Consider the following 21,624-nt stretch of genomic DNA (forward strand, 5'->3'; position numbering starts at 1 on the left):
GTTGCACATGCTGGTGGCTGAGCTAGGATTAGATTTTGGGGCTGCTTTCCAGTGAAATGGTTCATTAAACCTCCCAGCTTTCTGGGAGGTGGAGTTGGGGAGGCAGAGAAAATTTCTGTCTTGGTCAAAAGTGATATTCAGTTTGGGATGATGAAAATGATATTACAGAGTGTATTTGCAGGAGTTGTGCAGAAGGTGAAAAGTGAGGATTAGGTGTCAGGTACCAGTTGGTAGCTGTGTTACAATGGTAGACTTGTTACGATGAAGGTGCATTTTACAATGAGGGTGGTGAAACTCTGGCCCAGGTTGTCCACTGAGGTGGTGGCTGTAGAAGTATTCAAGGTCAGGTTGGACTCTGAGCAACCTGGTCTAGTTGAAGATGTCCCTGCTCATTGTAGGGATATTGGACTAGATGACCTTTAAAGGTCCTTTCCATCCCAAGCCATTCTATGATTCTGTGAAGTTAAGATATTTATTCTTTCCTTTGTAAGTAAAAAAGATATCGCCCTCCACCCCCACACGCAAGAAAAAGCTCTTTTACTTTCCTGCTGATTTAACCAGTATTTAGCAAAAGTGCTTAATCTGCCCTAAAAATATACGGTGTAAGTATCAAGAGAACAAATATCAAGGCTTTAACAAGGAGTGTCAATATTGACATTGTTCTGTGTTGAGGGATATTGGTAGGTTGTTTTCATTATTGTAAGCAACTTGTCAGAGGAAAACTCTGATGGAGCTTTGCAAGCGCTGATAAAACCTGCAGGTGCTATTGAAATTGAGCTCTCGTTCATGTGTGCTTTGAATATAATTTCCAGTTTCAGAAGTCAGCTTTATGACATTCTCATACCCCTACTCCCTTGCAGTCTCCCATGATGCAGATCAAGCAGTCTTCCTAAAAAGAGTTATGAAGGGTTGAACACCTCTTCAGCCTGCAAAGACATCTTAGTGTGATGAGTTTGCTCCGTGCCATGAAAATGACCCACTGCTGAGTCCAGGTGTTGGGATTGGGGGCAGGTTAGACACATCATTCCTAGCTTATTCAGAACTGTGGTTTTCCATCTAGAAACCTAGTTCTAGCCTTCACAGAGGTCTGGCTATTCTGGGAGCACAGCACTTTTGTTTTACCATCCTGCGGGACCTATTTGTGTTTTCTACCCAGTTGTCAACATATTTTATTGAGATACCTACGTTTTCCATGATTGCAATCCATCAAAATAATGGCCAGGCCTGACCTTGCCTTAGGTTGGGTAATCCCAAAGAGAGATGGCTGCAGGGCATTTCAGGATTTACAGAATCATCAGCTTCATGGTACAGGGCACACAGTACCTTTTGTGTTTGTCTGCTTACAAGATGTGCGTTTGTTTCATTCTTCATTTTGTTTTAAAGTAATCCTCAAAATGCCACAAAACAGAGTATTTCCAGATGAAGAGAAGATTTCTAAGGTTTAGGACAAAGGAGGTCACCTGCAGATATCAATGTTCCCTTACTTGACTCTGGTTTTAATGGATGTGTCTGCAATTGTATTTCAGTTCTGCCATATGGTGGCTATGGGGGAATTGTTTCCCTGGGGACAGTAGGAGCTCCATAGTCCTTTGGTACAAGGTTCTAAAGCAGGAAAGACCCACAGGATATGGAGACTCCTTTGTTTGTGGTGGCCAAGCATCCGTTTGTGGTGGCCAGTCTTGTTTTGGGGAACAGTTTGTTGCTGAAGGGCTTGTTTGAGTGGAGAGGCACGGGGAGCCGTGTCAACTGCAGCTAAAAACGTGGCATTTATCATATGGAGACTTGCCCAAGTAAGTCTGAACCAGGCTCTAAGTGAGGAATTGCCACTGGTCTGGCCCTCCTCTGCAGGATGAATATTATCTGTTCTCAGTTACATCCTACCCATGGAAGAAACTGTATTTTTAGGTGATGTTTCCCAGAGTAGTGGTGGAGAGGGAGAGTAACTCCACTGCATGACATCCCAGCAAGCATCAAGTAGCACCCTGGGAGGTTGTCTTTCCTAATCAAGGTTTCTGTGGTTAGACATTACTGGGTATGTGTTGCCTTGTGCGTCCCCTTTTTTAGGGTCCTGAGGTTGAAGCATTGTGCAGAGGAGATCTGGAAAGTTCTCAGCTGGCCTCTTGACTTCACCATGAGCTCCTGTGTGACCTTAGGCAAACCTGACCTCTCCATCCCCCACCTCAACCCAGAGGAGAGGAATAATCTGTGCTGAAGCTCACACTGCTGAGCTGCTCAGCTCCCAGGGAATCAAATGTATGCATCACCTAAAACACAGCCATGTGGAGATATGCTTCCCAAGATTTATTCCTGATTTTACTTGAATGCTCTTGGGGCTTGATTTCTTTTTCAGGACCAGGCCATGGGGAGGCTGAGACAAGGGAGTGCATCTACTACAATGCCAACTGGGAGCTGGAGAAGACCAACCAGAGCGGCGTGGAGCGCTGTGAGGGGGAGAAGGACAAGCGGCTCCACTGTTATGCCTCCTGGAGAAACAACTCGGGCTCCATCGAGCTGGTGAAGAAAGGCTGCTGGTTAGATGACTTCAACTGCTATGACAGGTAATAGCCCAACTGGTTTATCTAAATACAGGTTTAATCAATCCTCTAAGTGCAAAGGCTTGTGATTTTTTGCATAGAGGAAAAGAAGGCAAGTCCAAGTTAATTGGCAAAATCATCCCCTGTAATTACTTCTGTTGCTAATGCAGCTCTCAGAATTGTCACTTACCTGCTTTGACTTTCTAAATAGAAGCTGCAAAAGGCACTTTTAGGGGTTTTGTGTTGTGTTTTGTTTTGTTTTTTTTCATACCTAGCAAAGCTTTGATAATTCAAGCATTCATTGAAAAACCTGTCCTGTACCATCAAATGAAGAGCAATATGTTCTTCCAGGAGCATTTGGCGATAGAAGTGAAAACTTGGAATCATTTGGAGTTGTCTAGAAAAGCACAGATATCTGGGGGTGGTTAGGGGTTGAGATATTCTGGCGCTTGTGATGTGGCAAAAAGTTCCACCGTTCTTTGGCTGAGTGAAGAGAAGGGCCAGGAGAAAGAGTGGGGCAGCAAAAGCAATATGAGTTTGTGTGGCACTGCCTGTAGAGAGCTGAAAAGAAGTGAGGTTTTGTAGTACGAAGGCTCCAGCCTCATTAAATAGCTGGGAAAATTAACTAGTCTTTTCTCACTTCCCTTGATGCAATTCTACAGGGGGGAAAAGAATTACAGCTAAAGAAAACAGCCCTATGAAGTTCCGCAGTTGAAAAGGACAGTGTTCAGTAGCTCTAAGCTCAGGGGTTTTGTTAAAAAAAACCCAAACCAACGATTAACAAACCAAGCCAAGCCCAGCCCTTTCAATAAGGATTAGCAACATAAAATTCAAGGATTTGCCTCGATATAACACCGATGTAGGTTGATCTCACCTTTGTGCAATTCTCAGCTGTGCATGTTTGTAGCTTCTCCTTCCGAAAGTTTTAGGAACACCAGGCGCTAAGCTGTGGGGTTAAAGTGGGATGAGATTTGTCCAATGGCCGCAGCGTTTTCTCCCTTTGGTGCTGTACACTTCCCCAGCTTTTGTGCCTGTTGTTTTGGCTTATCTCAACTGTGAGTTGTTCCTCCTCTTTGTTCTATTTTTAGCTCCAGGGTTACTTTCCTACCACACCTACTCCCTTGCCAATTGAGTAGCCAGGCTCTATATATAGTTAAATTTTTATTCTTTCCCAATAAATCAATCCTCCTTGGCCCATTAGTCATCTTAATGCTGATTCTTCTGAGAACAGAAGGTCACTGTAGTTTCCTACTTCCAAGCAGAAGTGTTTACTGTAAACAGATTTCTCCTTTCAGTGCCTGCTCTCATATCCAGTGACACTTGTATTGTCACTGAGTGTCTCTGCAGGGATGTAGTGGTTCTTAAACTTTGCTATAATGTGTTGCTCTGTTACAATGGTAAAAAGTTTCCAGGGCTCCTCACCAGTCTTTTGCAGCCATAGAATTGAGCATTCAGTATGCCACAGCCTGACTTTTCAAAGCCACGAATTCCAGGGCAAAGCTAAAACACCTTCTGAGAATTAAAAAGCAGTACAAATATCAAAAGCAACATTTGAAATAAACGTTAGCTTTAATTATATAAAGGAATAAAGCCTCTTTAAATGCAGTGCTTTTCATTTTTTCTCTTCCCTTGAGTGCCCTTGGCAGACTTTCATGCAGGCAGTGTTGCATACCAAGGTGGCAAAAAAGGCTAAAATGCTGATTTTTCGATCAGTGGTGCTGTGCTGATGCCCTTTGTGTCTCTGGCACCTTTGGATGCCGAGTTTCTGGGAGCAGCCTTGGCAAATGCACCTGTGTTCTGCCTCCCTGATGCAGGGCATGGTCCTGCTCTGTTGACTGCTGCTGCTGCTCTTGGAGCACAGGCAGCACACGCTGGGATGTGCCAAGTGCTGCCTCCTTTGTCGCTGCAATGTGGAAAAATTTTGGAGTGCAAGGGTTGGGACATTGAGGGTGATGGCTCCTTACTCTATTCTTCATCTTGAGGAAACAAGAACGTGGCACATGTACATTTAAGGTTATAGGAAAAAGGTAGTGTTTAAAAATCGACTTGTGTGCGCTCGTTTATTTACACAGCCCTGCCGGAGAGGTCATGTTCACATTCCCTGCAGAGCACGTGAACCTCTCCGAAATGTGCCCTCACTGCCACAGAAAAATGTGTCATTCTCTCCCACTGTCTCATTTGTAATATTTGCTAAGTGTAACATGTCATACATACCTGGATGGCTTCACTCAGAGGCAGGGATAATGAATTGCAGATGTGGAGCAGGCTGTTTTCACTCATTAGCTTGATTTCTTAACCAACAGATTTAGCAAAGGATGTGTTTTCTATTGAAGGCTCCAACACTGATGCTGTTAAATCCAAAGGGCTTGTTATCTGATTTCACAAAAAAGCATCTGGAAGCATTGTTTAACTTGTTGAAACATCTTTGTTCATTTGAATAAGTCAAATGGCCACTTTTTTGCTTTGAAGTTTAAAAAAATGAGAGCCTGAAAAACAAACCAAGTGCTTCCCGGATGAAACCTTGGAGGAGACAGTTTTGCTATAGCCAGTTTTTTCTCTCAAAGGGAATAAAGCACTGAAAACTGCCCAGTGCTAGGATTGAAGATAGCCCTTTCCATTCTTCTCATGGCAGTATGTCAGTGATACCACAGAAAGGGAGGCTTGGCTTGGGTTCAGAAATGAGTAATAATGTCAAACGCATATGATTGTTTTGCTACTTCCTCCAAGTGGCTGAGGGAAGGAAGTTATGCATATAATTTAGCTGGGTTTCAGGAAATAGTTTGATACAGTTCTCTGCGGAGAGCAGCTCTGCAAGCCTAATAACTAAAGCAGAGTGTAGCATAGCAAAAGGTGGCAGGGAAGGGAAGCAACATTTAAGAAACAGAAAGAAATGACAGCTAGAGTACTGCAAAAATCACTGCACATCTCTTTTGGCATTGATCTGTGGGGAGAGGGAGGATGTGTGGAAGTGGAGTTGGTCTGATCCATGGAAGTCCCCTAAGGCCTTGCACAATGTGGAAGGAAATCTCAGTGCTGGGAAGGCTGTAGCAGTACCTGGATAAGAGGCTAAGGCAGAAAATGAGAGCTGCAACCTGATTTTCTTAAAGGTTTTTTGTGCAGAAATAAGCTTTTTATGGAGGACATGGCACTTGAAAATTAAACTTAAAAACTCCAGAAACAAAATGAGAATCATAGGACCCTAGAGTGGTTAGGGTTGGAAGGGACTTTCAAAGATCATCTAGTTTCAACCCCCTGCCATGGGAAGGGATACATTCCACAGGACCAAGGATGATCCAAGTCCTATCCAACCTAACCTTGGAACACTCCCAGGGATGGGTCATCCGCAGCTTCTCTGGGCAACCTGTGCCAGCGCCTCACCACCCTCACAGTAAAGAATTTGTATCTAATATCCAACCTAAACCTGCCCTCTTTCAGTATAAAGCCATCACTTTGAGGTATCACTACATGCCCTCAGACCTGCAGCCTCCTCCTGCTGCAGCAGGGCTGTTGCTGCTGCTGTCTGGTGCCCTTTAAGTGCTCAGAGCTGGTGATGCTGAAGGCTGTGGGAGCAGCATTAGCTCAGCCCTCATCATGTGTGCTTTATGGCACAATCTTTAATTGCATGATCAAATGCTTCTGTGCCCTGGCAGCATTCATATGGGCTGTGGGAAAGTCACTGTTCAGGGACTGAGGCGTCTCTGTCGTTTTTCTCCTCATTCCGTTAGCAGCGGCGGCTGTTATTTATTACTCACCATCTAATGCCCTCAGTACATATGGAAGCATTTGTTTCCTTCACAGTTTTTTCAAGGGTCCTTGCTATCCACTGGGGTATTTGAGTGCCAAGTTGTTTTCTGTAAGTGGAGACTGCTGATCTGTGTGGCACAGCCGCAGGAGAAGGTGTGTGGAGAAGACAGTTTGGGGCAGATTGGCTCCCAAGGACAAGAGGCAGGAGTTGGCTGACGTTGTTTTTCTCTCTTCTTCATTCCGTGTCTGTCCCTCCCTGGCACAGGCAGGAGTGCGTAGCCACAGAAGAAAACCCTCAGGTGTTTTTCTGCTGCTGCGAGGGCAACTATTGCAATGAGAAATTTACCCATTTGCCTGAAGTCACCGGCCCAGAAGGTGAGTGACTGGGAGGACGGGGAGTTGGGGTCTCTTCCCCTAGACCCAGTTTCCAATGACTTTCATAGAAACATAGAATGTCCTGAGTTGGGAAGGACTCACAAGGATCATCGAGTCCAACCCCTGGCCCTGCACAGGAAACCCCCAAGATTCACACCATGTGCCTGGGAGTGTTGTCCAAATGCTGCTTGAGCTCTGAGCTTCGTGTTGTGGCCACTTCCCTGGGGAGCCTGTTCCAGTGCCTGACCACCCTCTGGGTGAAGAACCTTTTCCAAGTATTGGTCCTAAACCTCCTCCGATTCAACTTCATGCCAACATTGAATTGCTGGATGTTTTGGTTACAAAGTCAGAAATTCTTTTGCTACAGTTCTTTAAGAACAGTTTTTTAAGGTTGTTTCACTCTGTGGCTAAAGCAATGGATACCATCAGTAAGAATTAGGTTTTGTTTATGGTGGACAGTTCACCGTGGGATGTTACAAAACAAAATCCCACATGAGGGAAAGAGGGCAGAGTGATTTATACAGCATGGATTGAGCCTCAAATTCTTAAAAGGTGTTTGACACCTTCCTCATTAATTTCATAGGTCACAATCTCCAGATACCTTCTGGGATTTTTGCATTTGATTCTATTTTGTTGGTCTGGGGATTGAAAGGGAAAGGGTGTGTGTCAGCTTTCAGAGTCTGTGGATATGCATCAAGGAAGAAAAGTAATAGCAGGACCTTCTTCAGAGGCTAATAGAAAAATGATGATTCTTTTAGGTGTATACTTTTTAAAGTATCATTCAATAAAAACTATTAAAGCAGGTGAATCTTTTCCTCAGGTTGGTTTCCACCACTTTGAACTACCTGCATTTACTGAGATGTTCCAACAGACCTTTATCAGATTTTCCTGGGCTTTCCTGATAGGTTTTTAGTTGTTTACATGGGTTATACTATCTCCTGTTATTAACGTACCCGTAGCAACCTAGTAGCAAATATTCTTTCTCTCACAGGTTTTTGTTTAATTTGGCAAGTCTTGCTATTTTTTCCTTCCCTGTCTCCAACATAGCAACATGGCTCCATTTAGTATTCCCATTGTTTGTGTCTCAACTGCACTGATGTAATTTGGAACAAGAACTACTGTGGGAATAGTGCATTTGATTGTGGCTCCGGCAGCATTTTACTAAAAACTGACAACTTGTCAATCACTGTGAAAGGTAAAGCAACGCTGCAAGGGATTTTATGCTCTCTTAATACATTTGGAAGGGTTAAGAGGAGGAAATGTTCTGCTTTTATGTATCCCAGCAAGAAATACCTATCTTAAATAAAGGTCAGATGGAGGCTCAGCTTGCAAAGTGTGGTTTGGGCAATTGTAACTCCATTACTGACAGTACTTCTACGGAGAGGAGAAAACCATGGAGCCTTGTGAATACTGTTGGGCGGGATGGGACATGCCAGCCAGCATTGTCAGCTTTGGAATGGAGAGACAGATGGGGTTTGGTTGCATCTGGATGTGCAGCTGACAGTGCTGCTGCATTCCTGAAGGCCCTTTTCCCTCGCTTACCCTGCTCTTTCCTCACAGTCATCTACGAGCCACCGCCGCCAACGCCCTCTCTGCTCAACATCCTGGTGTACTCCCTGCTGCCCATCGCTGTGCTGTCCATGGCCATCCTGCTGGCCTTCTGGATGTACCGGCACCGGAAGCCTCCCTACGGCCACGTGGACATCATTGAGGTGAGGGAGTCACTCCCCTTTGTTTGGGCCTTGCAAAAGGCACAGAGGCTGCTCAGTGTATGTTCACATCCACTTTTGCTTCACTCTTTTCAGGTGGCCTAAATTTTCTTCTCTGTTTTTGGAAGTTGGTGGCACAGTTGGCCTCCATGGAAGTGTTGGACTGATGGGTTTAGGTGGGGTTATCACCATGTCTGAGATACCTGGGGGAGGGAATTAGACAACCCTGCCCTTCCTCCCAAACTCTCAAATCCATTGCCTGATTTCAGCCAACTTTGTAGAGCATCAGAGATTCTGAGAGATGATAAAGTTCCTGCCAGTTTTGTGGGAGGAGGGAAGATGCTTTCCCTGATGAAGCTCAGGTTTTGTGAGCCCTCAGAGAATGGATGCAGGAGGCATTGGGGTGACCTAATTGCAGCCTTCCAGTATCTGAAGGGAGCCCTCAAGAAAGATGGAGAGGCACTTTTTACAAGAGCATGTAAAGAGCATTCCCACAGGACAAGTGGGAATGGATTAAAATTGAAAGAGAACGGGTTTAGATTAGATAGTAGGAAAAAATTCTTCCCTGTGAGGGTGGTGAGGCCCTGGCACAGGTTGCTCAGGGAAGTTGTGACTGCCCCATCCCTGGAGGTGTTCAAGTCCAGGCTGGATGGGGCTCTGAGCAACCTGGTCTAGTGGGAGGTGTCCCTGTCCATGGTAGGGGGGTTGGAACTGGATAATCTTTAAGGCTCCCTTCCAACCCAAACCATTCTGTTATCCTACCATCTAAAGCAGGTAGGACAGAGCTCCAACCCCACGCATCCTGTGGGGTTAAGTTGTTCTCCTGGACAAAAGAGAGTCTAAACAGATATGATCTGTATGATGCTGACAGAGCTGTTCACTGCCCATGGCTGGGGTGACGTGGAACATACTAATGTAGTGAAGAGCAGTGGGAGGTTTTAAATGTAGTTTGCTGTCTGGTCACAAAGATCAAAAGGTTCCCACTTTTGGCAGGAGGTAGCCTTGAGGACATCAGTGCTTTACAGCCCAAAATAACTTTTGCTTTGAAAACACAGGAGAATTCTGGTTTTGCCCAGAGCATGGCAGGCAGTAGTGTCACGAAATGACACTTGGAGGTGTAGACTGTTATATGTCTTCTATACCAATACCCTACAGAGCAAGCAAGAGAGGGAATTTCAGGCTGTTCTTGCTGCAAACAGTACATCTAAATAATTTGTATTAAATAAAATGTCACTTCTTCACACTTCTTTCCCTACATACAGTCTCTCCATTCCTCCCCTCCCTTTATTTTACAGTCCAGCTTCAGCTGGTGACAGTGTTTTTTGTCTCCTGTGCAGGACCCTGGCCCGCCACCCCCTTCTCCCCTGGTTGGCCTAAAGCCCCTGCAGCTCTTGGAGATCAAGGCCAGGGGACGCTTTGGCTGTGTGTGGAAGGCTCAGCTGATGAACGACTACGTAGCAGTGAAAATCTTCCCTATTCAGGTGAGAGGGACACTCACTTACTTGCCAGAGGCTTCCTCACCAGTGCTGAGATGCTCTAAGTGCCTATGGAGATTATGGTTTTTAAGACCATAACAAAGAAGCATTTGAGCTCTTCTGCTGGGGGAAAAAGTTCAAGGACCCTTCCTTCCTACACTTCTCCATGCATTATCTCATTACCAAATGCTTCCAAATGCAGTACTTGTTGCAAGAATGGCAAATCCCAGCACATTCTGAAATCTACAGGGTATTTTAACTTCCCTGCAAATGCCTGTGTTGTTTAAATCCAGCAAGGCAGGGTGCAGCTGCGGTGTCCAGAGTGCACAAAAAGGGCCAGAGCCCCAGCTTTCTGTGTCCTGCCTGGGTGGGTTGTAAATCTGGATCCAAACCTCGTGAGCAGTTTACAGCCTCCAAAGGCAGAGCTCCAGTGCTGTGCAAGCTAATTGCAGTGCAGCATTTCTGTCAGCTCCTGTCTTCTGCGCTAGGAAACCTTTGAACACTCATGGCTTGATTCTCTAGGAATTGCAGATGAAAAGAGTAAAGCAATCAAAAGTCAAGTGAAAGAAAAATGACTAAAACATCTTTGTGCTCCTCCGCTGTCTCCTTCATTACTTTTCCACCTCATGTTTGTTGTCATAGCGTTGCTAAAGGAGATCTGCACAACTTCGGTCCAAGTCAGCTGTGACCTACTAGTAAATATTCAATTGAGCCTAGATTAGATTTTGCATTTGCAACAATTACAGCTACAAGGCTGATCTGAGTGCTGCATGCACAGGCTTTATTCTTGCAAGTATCCTTAGGAGATCTTGACAAATCTTATTTCTCAGTAAGGTTGAGTTTGGCTTCCTCTCCACTCCCCACACATGTCCTTTAGGAATAGCTGAGGATAATTTTGGAGAGGGCAGAGTAAGGACAGCAATTTCCAGTCTTTCTTCTTTAGGGAAAACAGGCTCATTTTGAAGGGATACATCACATCCTAACACTGGAGCATGATTTTAAGAGTAGTGTGAGCTGCTCTGACTGAACTGAAGGAGCTGTTTGCTTTAAAGGGAAGTGTGATCTTTGATGGTGCATTTCTCCCTGCTTCAGGATAAGCAATCTTGGCAGAGTGAGAGGGAGATTTTCAACACTCCTGGCATGAAGCATGAAAACCTTTTGCAATTTATCGCAGCAGAGAAAAGGGGGACAAACCTGGAGACAGAGCTCTGGCTGATCACAGCTTTCCATGACAAGGTAATGTATCATTGCATGTACATTTTGGGAAGGCAGAGAGGGAGCTTGTTGTGATAGAGCAGGATTATAATCCCTGTAATCTATCCAGTCCGTTCCTGATGGGCCACGGCTCTGTGGCAGCAAAGTGCTCCTGCTCCCCTGCTTCAAAGGCCCTTCCTTTAGCTTTCAAGGCTTTCCTACACAAACAAGGATTAATAAAGGTGGGACTTGGGAAAAAGGCACAAAAGGCCACAGCTCATGTCTATGGTGGTCAACATCTCTTGATGTGCATAGATGAGCATCACAGGAGGCAGATTTCGCAGACCCAACTTGCCCTTTGCAGATGGGCTCCATGTCTGCTTTTGGGGCCTGGGGCACTTCTCCTGTTCCATGGATTGCTTTAGTTACAAAGCATGACTAACTCTGGAAACAAATGGGCAAATCTGGGGTTGAGCCAGCAGTGTTATCCCCCTGTTAAATCCAAGGTCTGCTGAGTCAATCATTGCCACAACCAGCTGATACCATGCATTATCTTCTTGCATGGAAGGCTTTCCCCTTGCTTAGGTTAGATGAATTGCTCTGGTTAAAGATGATTTTTCCCTTCCTTACCTCCCTCCCCTTCCCTGACAGATAAGTAGACATCAGGAGGTCTGTGCTGTCAAGGGCTAAAAACTCATGGATGCTTCTGATTTTTATTTCTTCTTTTTACTTTCACTAGAGATTTTTTCCCCCCTGTTAAATCAAGGCTCAGATTTCTCAAGCACTCTCTAAATCATTCTCCAAACTGATGAGTTGGCACATCTATCACGTATAGGGGTCTATGACTAAGAACTGACAGTGTCCTGTTCTGCAGGGTTCTCTGACGGATTACCTGAAGGGCAACATTATCAGCTGGAATGAGCTATGCCATGTTGCAGAAACGATGGCCCGTGGCTTGTCCTACCTTCATGAAGATGTCCCCTGGTGCAAAGGTGAAGGACACAAACCTGCCATAGCACACAGGTAAAGCCTCTTTTGTTGACACCCTCTTTGAAATGATGCTGTTGAATGGAGGAGGTTGTGCTTTTAGGAAGTGAAGGCCTTTTAACCCAGCAAATCCTGTGCTAAGACAAGAATTTTTTTCAACCACGTATAAAATGGTGAAGGGCAAGTAAGTGTCTTGCCTGTGGAATAGCACAGTTGGTAGTGGTTGATGGCAAATGTCTGAAGGGCAGAGGCTTCTCTCTTCCATCAACTCTTCCCTTGTGGTGGGAAGGGAATACTGGTCACTGCAGAACTGCTCTTTGAAAGGACTTTGCTTGATAATACCAACACATTATAATCCATGTATTTCTATGGCCATACCAGGAGTTGGACCCTGTTTTTCCATCTTTTAGACTGATAACTCCACTGCGTGTCTTCCCACAGAGCTTTTGATCTGTAAAAAACGTTAAAAAAAAGGTAAAAAGTGGAGAAACTGTGGAAATGCAGAAAATGGCTGCTAGTTATCTTTCCCTGTAGTTTTTTAAGGCCCAAATCATGCCAGGGTGCTTATGAGAGACACCACAGCAGACACCATCCTACCTCTGAGACCTCCTAGCACACATTTCAAACCACATGGGTGGCAGCACAGTGGGGACAGCAGGAAAGCAGTGGGTTAAACCATCCTCATGATTTAGCCCTTCTCTAAAGTCCCACACTGCTTGCCCTAGACTAAAGCATCTCTTCTGAGTGGTTTGCTCGTGGTAGGGCAGGATGGAGGAGATTTCCAGAAGGGATTTACAGGCTGTAATCCGTGGCCATACTCCTGCGCCACCCACCGCATTTCATCCAGGAGGAACTTAAACCCTACGTCCAGCTGCAGCAATTTGTACCCTCTCTGGCAGGCCTGGCTTCATGTATGGCAAGATAATCCCTGTTTTTGCAAGGGTATCCCTGCCCCCAAAACACCCCACCTCCCCAAACCTGAAAGTTTTGAAGAGCTGGGGGCTGTTGAAAGAACCTGCAGCTGCCTTTGTGCTGCTCCTGGAGCTGACCCCTGTGTCCCTGACATTTGTCCCTGTAGAATAAAGGCAGCAGTTTATAGATGAAAATTCCTGAGGGTGGGGAACAGAGGAAGGCTATAGAAAGGCTTTAAAACAACAGATCGTGCTCATTAGTGTCCCTGTCCATTTAGCAAGTGATAAAAGCTGGAGAATGCAGCATTTGTGTGAATTTAGCACATACCTAGTGGAGGAGGGATTTCAGGACACAAGGGATTTTCCTCGGATTACCCCACTCCTTTTAATTTTATTTTTGAAAGAGAACACTAAATGCATTTTAAATCTGGGGAGGGGGGCGTGGGGGATGTTTTTGAACGGCTTCCCACAGTGCACATGGATGGAGATGCTGGGGTTGCCAGGTGGAACTCCCCAGTCACTGCTGGGCAGGGGTTCAGCCAACTCCTCTCTGGCCCCCGGCATTACAAGGAGGATTACGGTTATGGAATCACTTGTTGGTGCAAAAGTGCCCCCACGTGGAAGCTGCAAATAAAATCTCCGGTGTCTCAATCGAATTAACTCACCCGTTACTCATAGTCTGTTTGCTCTGTATTCTCTAGTTTGAAGTGCTAGATGGAACAAAAACATTTCTTCTTTTCATGCCACTTTTCTTTGTCAGTGACCATTTTAGGATGGTGCTTATGACGTTATGGGAATTCTCCTTGGCATGGCTTAGATTAATTAGGTCCTTCTCCCTGGCCTGGATACGTTTGCATTGCAACTCAGACTTGCCAGTTCAAGGTGGTTTGTGGAAGGAAGGAAGGAAGCAAAGTGTGAAAAAAATGGGGGAATGTATGGAAATAGGGGGAAAAAATGGAATTGCAAAGGGAAATCCCTGCATTGTGTATCAAGATGTAGGAGTTAACTGTTGCATGCCCAACGGGCACTGCAGGTGAGCAACAGCAGCACGTGCCCCTTCAGTAATGCTGGTTTACATCTTCTTTCACCTTGGAACCACATCGTTCAGGCAGATTGTCTGATAATTTCTGTGTGGTCCTCATCGAGCCACTGCTTTGCAAAAATCTCTTGCACAATCTGTACCACCCTGAGGGCATAATCCCCTAATCCTGAGCGAGCAAAGGCGTTTATCCATGTCGTTAGATGATGGCTGTTTCCTAAGCCTGTGGGGAAACTGCTGTAGCATGGGAGCAGGCAGTCTCTGAGATGACAGGTAGTGGTAAATGCAATTTTTCTGTGTAGTGGAGGGGCACCAATGTCTGGGAGGTTCTGCAAAGCTGTACTGTGGTCCTAGAGGTGATGGAGGCTGGTTTCTGCTGGGGTTCACTGGCTGCAGGATGCCCTCCAACTTCACACCCACTTACCCCATCTTAATCCTCAAGCCAGAAATGCCCATCATGCTGTGCTTAGCTTAGAAAGGATAAATCCTCTCTTATGATATTTTAAGCTCAGAATCAGGGGCTGGGTGGCACAGGATGATTTTTGTTTGCAGTGCTTTGGGCTGATATTCTGGCATCCGAGGCTGCAGAGAGCAGCCCCTTCTCTATGGTCCAGCAGTTTCTCTCTTCACAAAGAATTTTGACAGGTCTCTCTAGTGCAGAACAATCGTATCTGCCCTCATTAATTATTTTGTGCAGGCCTGCAATGTCCTGCAATCAGCAGGGTCACTGAGAGAATTGATGATAGGGAAATTATAATGCTGAGCATACAGGACAATTGCCATCTGCTGTCTAAGGTCTGTAATTTAATTAGATTGCCAAACATTCCTTTTCAGATGAAAACGCAGGAAGCCCAGGGAACAGGGCTTGACTGGTTAGGCATCTTAGTGTGATCTTCCTCCAACCCCCACCCTTCCCAGCCCCTGCAGATTTACCTGAGCTGCCCTGAAATGATCCCTCTGCAGCACAGGCCTGACACAAATATCCCCTTCAAGCACAGACCCACCATCTCTGCTGCAGATTCTTACAACTGCCTGTGAGCTGCCTGCTCGATCCTGACAATATGTCTGAGTGTGGCCTCACCCCCTTCCCTGCTTGTTTTCCAACCCTCCGAATTCTCCAGGGAAGATCAATCCAGCAATTACAACAGAAGGCTAATAGATGACTATGGCAAAAGTCTGTTGAAGCGTGTAATCAGGCTGGAGAGAGTCTCACCAGAATCTGCTGATTTCCAAAAAGACCTAATTCTGTAGATAGGAGCAAACATCCTTACTAGGATAAAGAGTAATCTACTCCCTTAACCTGCCTTGGCTTTGTTGTTGGGAATGAGAAGGGCCCAGATGTGGGGGTCCAGAGCTGGTACTTGGAGCAAGAAATGGCACCTTATATGCAGCTTGCTCTCATCAAAAGAGCCCCTTCAGATCAGATTTATTTTATTTTATTAATTGTATTAATTTATTTTATTAATTTTATTAATTCACTGTAGAGTTTGGCTGACTCTGTGCTGGTGAGCTCAGGGCTGCTTGGTTGTGTTTTAGGGACAAGGGCAGTGAGGAGAAGCCAAGTTTGTCAGCACTGGCCAAGTTGGGAAGCTGGGGAAGAAAGGAAGAAAGGAGCTGATTTACTGGGAGCTGCTAAGCCTATAGACATACAATGTACTGCAATGTGACTTAGACACATGACATGAAATACCCTTACTTCTTGGCTTGTCCATAGGGACTTCAAGAGTAAAAATGTCTTGCTGAAGAACGACTTGACAGCTGTGCTAGCTGATTTTGGACTGGCTGTACGGTTTGAACCTGGAAAACCTCCAGGGGACACTCATGGACAGGTAATCATTACCTTCAACTTTTTAAAAAGTTGACCTTGCCCTAGCTCCTCTGGAGTGGGGGCTAATTTGTCTAGATGCATTTAATTCTCTTGGGAAAATAGATTTTTTCCATAAAAACTTGTGCTCAGACGTAAATTCTGGGAGCTGCTTTAATCTGTGTGAGTGGGGAGGATGCTCAAATGCTTCTGACTCATGTGCAGGTGAGGTCCCCCCAGCCCTGGGGTCAGGTGGCTTCCTCCTTCAGACACAGGGCTCATTGACTCTTTATTGTTTTGGTAATAAATATCCATAGAATCATAGAATCACAGAATACCGTGTTGGGAAGGACCTCAAGGATCATCTGGTTCAACATTTCTTGAGCAAAGCAAGGCAAGACAGTCCAGCTGAATCTTAGAAGTGTTTAGTTTTGGAGTCCGCTGCACAGACCACTTCTCTAGGCCCTAAAACAAATATTAAAGCTCCTAAATATTAATACTAATACCACAATACAAATATTAATAATCCTAAAATTATTGATTTAATTTTAAGAATTCAGCCAGGCTGGCTGCTTGGGTGACCTTTGGGACAGCTGGCTGTGCACTGTGTAAACAATATACTGCAATTTTATGGGTTCCTAATTTTGTGCCTTTGTGTTGCAGCAAGCAGCCCCTCATTCTGCTCTCATGCCAGGGTACAGCAAGTCCGTCATCCCCTCCTTGTGCCTCCAGGGTTTTCTGAATTCCCATCTCCTGTGCAGCCTCCCTTTTTTACCTTTATCTCAGAAGGAATGAACACTCTTCTGGGTTAGCCTTCCCCAGCTTTCCTCATTTTTGTCATCTTTTTGTGACTTTTCCAGTATTTTGCACGTCTTTTCATATCCTGGCTTCACTCTGCCCCTACTGCCTCAGGTAACAGCAAGAACAGATGAGAATTTCCTTAAAGGAAATTATTAAGGGTGTTTCGATTCCCATGTTCAAAAGGTGGTTTTTCCCTTGTTGTCCTGTCTACTCTCCTACATTATGAGCTATACAAAACATAACAATGGAGGCACTATAATGAGGACTGCATTCTCTCAAAACAAGAGGATGTCTTTTCCAAACCGTGGCAAGCTAGGGCAGGGCAGACTATTCAGGGTTCCTGCTTTACTACTCTTGTGGATGTAGGAGACTTGTTTTACCCAGGGCTGTCAAACCAACACATTTTCCTACCATTCCTACCATTTAGGATATATCAATTTTTCTCCTTGGTTGTTTTTGGTTTGGTGGGGATATTTTTGGGGTTTTTTTATTTGGTTGGGTTTTTTTGTTGGTGGTGGTTGGTTTTTTGTTGTTGTTTTGTTTTGTTTGCTTTTTTTTGTTGTTGTTTTGGTTTTTTGGTTTTTTTGGTTGGTTGGTTGATTGGGCTTTTTGGGGGGGTTGGTGTGTTTTGTTGGTTTTTTTCTATCTGTCTATCTATTTGTTTTATGGGGTTTTGGGGGTTTTTTTTGAGTGAAAGAGGACTGACCTCCCAACAACTAGGATAACCAAGTCAGACTTGACGTCGGGGTGTTGTGTGTGTCTCCACAGACAGCATTTTCTAATGCAGGGTTTACTGCTGGAGCAGCATGCAGCAGGATGCAGACCTGAAGTGTGCACTGAATGAGTATCACACACGTAGCCTTGCGCTTTGGCTCTCTCCTTCATGTAGCTTATCTGGACTCGAGTGATCTTAATGAGAACCGGTGTCAGAAGAAACAGCTCCCCTTCGCTTGTTTTTTGAGCGAGGTGCACCTTCAGCAGCAGTGGCCTCCAGGCTAATGAAACTAGCTGTCACTCACCTCCAACCAGCAGAGGCTGAGGGGCCCAAATGCAGCGTAACTTGAGCTGTGTTTTTTCTCTGTAGGTGGGAACAAGGAGGTACATGGCTCCCGAAGTGTTAGAGGGAGCAATCAACTTCCAACGAGACGCCTTCCTGAGAATAGACATGTATGCAATGGGACTGGTGTTGTGGGAGCTAGTCTCCAGATGCAGAGCAGTTGATGGTAAGAATAAAGATCTTCTCTTCCCTGGGGAGGGCTCTGCTTCAATATGGTTTAGTGGTCCAAAGAATGGATCTGTCTCTGTTTAAAAAAAAAAAATATAACCAATGACATATTTTTATTAAAAGCAGTTAACCTGTTTTTCATTTGGTTTTTTTACATAAGGTCTGTAGATAGTAACCTTTTTAAGTGCCCAAGTCTCAAAGTGCTTTTTACTATGTTGGTTACCTTGCAAATTTCTGAGAATTGAGAGGGAGAATGTGGTCCCTACAGTATGGGTGTCCTTTAGACCTGAGCCTGCTCTGTGCTGCTCTCGTGGCACTCTGCATTCCTGCCTGTGACCAGGGCATGCCTTGGGCTCCAGAGAAGAGTCACACAGCCAGCTTGGCTGTCACCTCACTTATGCAGGGCAGTGGGGTAGCCTGAATGGAAAGCACCTTAGTGAAATAGCAGGAACACGGGGCTGGAAGGATCTTCCTGGGTCAGCAAGCCCATTTCCCTGCTATCATAAGTCATTAGTTATTGACCTTTGACTTTTGCTCATCAAGCCCTCTCTCAGCAGTGGGCTAGGTTCATTGTTTCATTTACAGCTTTGGAGGATCTCACTTTCTCCTGAAGGATCCAAAATTATGAACTTAATGGTGTCTCCTTTCTCCTTTTTTTTGATACTAAAATTATACTGAAAAGTGGGGCACCTTTTCTGTCCAGTTAGGACATCTGTCCTTTAGTGACCATGTGCAGGACAGGGAAGCAATCATGTCATTGTAGTAGCTCCAAGGCTGCTTCCTCCAACTTTTTTCTTCTTGTATAGATATGGGTGCTCTGAATATCAAGTTCATAAAACAACAGCACCTCACCTAGACTTGAAATATTTTTGTTAGCATTACAGTAGGACTGAAGAGCTTGATTATAATTAAAATTCCTCCCGTAAGTATGTGGTAACAGAAGGTCTCTTCTTCAAAAATGTACAGTGTAACCAGGTGAAATGCTGGAGAAGCAGGGAGCTAGGAGCACAGTAGGGTAAAACAGTGGTACACAGATCATTCATGTAGGAATTGCCCTTCTCTGTTGAGGTGCCTCAAATATCCACTTTCATTTCTCCTGTCATGTTTGGGATTTCCTGCCAATTCAGGCATCTGAGATACCCCAGGTGACACACACAGCACCACTGAATCAGAGGGAAGGCTTCCTTTGGGATTACAGGGGGTTACACTGAGCCTCATCTGCACTTCCAGCTCAGAAGTGATGTTGTGTAAACAGCACATTTAGCTTGGAGATCACCAGTACAGCTCTTCTTAGCCTGGGTTCCTCTTGGAGGAAAAGGAAAGTCATAAGTGACCCTGTGCCATGCATTGGAGCAAGTGTTTCAGTTTGGTTTAGTGATTGCCATTGAGTAGACAAGAATAATGATAAGCTGGTTTAGTGATTTCATTCTTTAGAGTACTTAAATATCGTGTTGTTGGTGTCACAATTCATGACCAGATGAAGTGGTCAGCTCTTTTATTTTAGTCTGGAAAGACCCTCTTGAAATATCTCTGCTCTGGAAAGAGGTCACTTTTTGCTACTGAGAAACCATAAGTGATGCTTTGGAGCACTGTGAGAAGCCCATCAGTTAAGCTGGGCTGCTCTTTCTGAGAAAGCATCTATGCATTGCCAAAAGCCAAATGATGTTTCAATAAGCAGAAGTTATTGCTATCATCCAGCATCTGCACTGATACTCATAACAGTTGTCTCATTCCCATGGCCCTGGGCAGTTCACAGCCATAACTGGTATAACTAAAGCATTCAGAAATCATTTTACACTTTGGAGCTGGTACTTGGGACAAGTGCATCTGGCTCCAGCATGTCAGGGCTGACTCAAAGCTATGAACAAGCCAGATCACAAAGCAAGAAATTATAAGTGTTGTATATGCTTGACCTTGCTAGTCAGTGCTAAAATGAAATTATGCTCATGCTGCAACCTTTGTCTAGGTTATTGTAGGTTGAATTGTTGTGTTAAAATGTGGGGAGGATGGGTTGATCTGCTCTTTCTATTAAAATAAATCCCGGACTACCTGGCAAACTTTCTCAAGGAAATGGCGGGATCCGGAGGTCCGGCTGAGGGTTTGGATTCGTAACTCAATGAGGTGGAAAATGCATGGCCAGACAGGCAGCAGGGACAGAAAAGACCATTGTGCAGGAGGAATGTAAATCACATTTGTCTGCAGTGACAGGTGAACGCCAGGCTTTGTTGCAGTGGGTTGAGGTTGCTCTGGAGCTGCAGCTCACTCATGCGTGGGGAGGCCGTGGCTCTGCAGAGGCCATTTCTACCCTAACCTGATTCTCTGTGCACACCATAGGTCCAGTGGATGAATACATGCTGCCTTTTGAAGAAGAAATAGGTCAGCACCCATCCCTTGAGGACCTGCAAGAAGTGGTGGTTCACAAGAAGATGCGCCCCGTGTTCAAGGATCACTGGCTAAAACATCCCGTACGTCCCTGCTGGTTAACAGTGGAAAATATTTTCCTGTGCGATGGGTTATGCATTCCCAGTGTTAGACTCAGCTCTGGGGAATGAGGGGTTGCTCAACACCTTTGTGCTCCCTTTTCTGTTTATCTCTTGTATTTAGAGACTAAACAAGCTGAATAATTAGCTAGTGCTGAATGTGGAGCATGTGGTGCTTTAGTAGGACTCCCTTAATATGGTGAAAGAATGGAAAATAAAGTCCTTTCATTAAGAAAAAGAAAATGATCCATACTATTGGAGACACACTCCTCACAAAGCGAGATACCATGCAAGACTTGGAGCAGTTTATGGAGGAAAAATTAATTAGATATGAAAGCAGGCAGACAATGAAGCAAAATGCAGCGTGGGTTTCCCAGAGGTAGTTAATTTCAGGCTCATGTTTTTAATAAAAGAGCTGATTTTTCTTAGATCGGGAAGGTGAGAGATGTTGGTATCTCACTGGGCTTCAGTAAGAAGTCAAATGCCTCTATTTTGACCAAACTGCTACAGATTTGGTTAGACTCAGGTGTACTAACTCATTTCCCGTGAGTTAGGGAGAGCTGTGGACTGCAGAAAAAGATGAGTGTTCCACTTCCAATGAGAGTTCAAATAAGAGCTGCGTTCTTCAAGCACTGATGAATTCAGTTATTTTGGGGATATCGAGAGAAGTGATTGCAAACAAAGCAAATGGTTTCATCGTAACTGGTACAGTGCTGCCAGCTCTCACAATTTTATCATGGGAATCACAATACTTGTTGTCTTTTAAAGCTCTAACTGCTAAATCTTGGGATTTATTTTGATATTAAAAAAAGCACTTTTGGGGCTGGATGCAGCCCAGCCTTAGAAAGCAAATGCTTAAAAAAACCATGAAAACACATATTTTAAGTAGTTCTTAAAGCTTATGTATGTGATGGTAATTGGCATACTGTGGAAAAAGTACTTGTAGGGCTTTTTTAGAGCATGGGCTGTGTTCAGTGGACCTTCCCACCCCCTGACAAGGTGGTGTCCATGATGCCTTAAAGATCTAGAAATAAAACAACACATTTTCGAGACAACATTAGTATAGGAGGTGATATAAAAACTGGTCTTTAATTGGAGGCTGACAGGGGCAGATATGGAAAAATACCCACTCCACACAGGGCGAATCGTTTTATAAGTTTAGCAAATCAGCAAAATTGACAAGGATCCCCAATTAGAAACACAGGTGATGAGGTAATTCCCCCTCTTGGTAAAACCTCTTCTGGAGCCTCCCATTGGTACCAATGTACTTTGTTTATGAGAAAATGTCTTGGGAGTGTAGCTGATCCTTGGTTCCCAGGAGAAAGCAAGATAGGACAGAAGCCTTT

At 44.7% G+C, this 21,624-nt stretch overlaps 1 protein-coding gene across 2 annotated transcripts in view; it reads left to right on the forward strand.

Annotated features, from left to right (window-relative positions):
• Positions 1-21,624, forward strand: part of ACVR2B (activin A receptor type 2B) — a 104,857-nt gene that overhangs the window by 73,952 nt on the left and 9,281 nt on the right. For both annotated transcript variants that reach the window (XM_042042904.1, XM_042042905.1), the window contains exons 2-10: positions 2,351-2,558; positions 6,544-6,653; positions 8,214-8,365; positions 9,700-9,843; positions 10,930-11,073; positions 11,906-12,054; positions 15,683-15,797; positions 17,658-17,796; positions 20,133-20,263. In XM_042042904.1, the coding sequence (XP_041898838.1) occupies positions 2,351-2,558; positions 6,544-6,653; positions 8,214-8,365; positions 9,700-9,843; positions 10,930-11,073; positions 11,906-12,054; positions 15,683-15,797; positions 17,658-17,796; positions 20,133-20,263 (1,292 nt within the window). The remainder of the gene's footprint in view (positions 1-2,350; positions 2,559-6,543; positions 6,654-8,213; positions 8,366-9,699; positions 9,844-10,929; positions 11,074-11,905; positions 12,055-15,682; positions 15,798-17,657; positions 17,797-20,132; positions 20,264-21,624) is intronic.

Source organism: Corvus kubaryi, unplaced genomic scaffold (genome assembly GCF_017639235.1).
Source record: "Corvus kubaryi isolate FWS band 111438036 unplaced genomic scaffold, C.kubaryi_AGA036_p1.0 37398, whole genome shotgun sequence".
Classification (NCBI taxonomy): domain Eukaryota; kingdom Metazoa; phylum Chordata; class Aves; order Passeriformes; family Corvidae; genus Corvus; species Corvus kubaryi.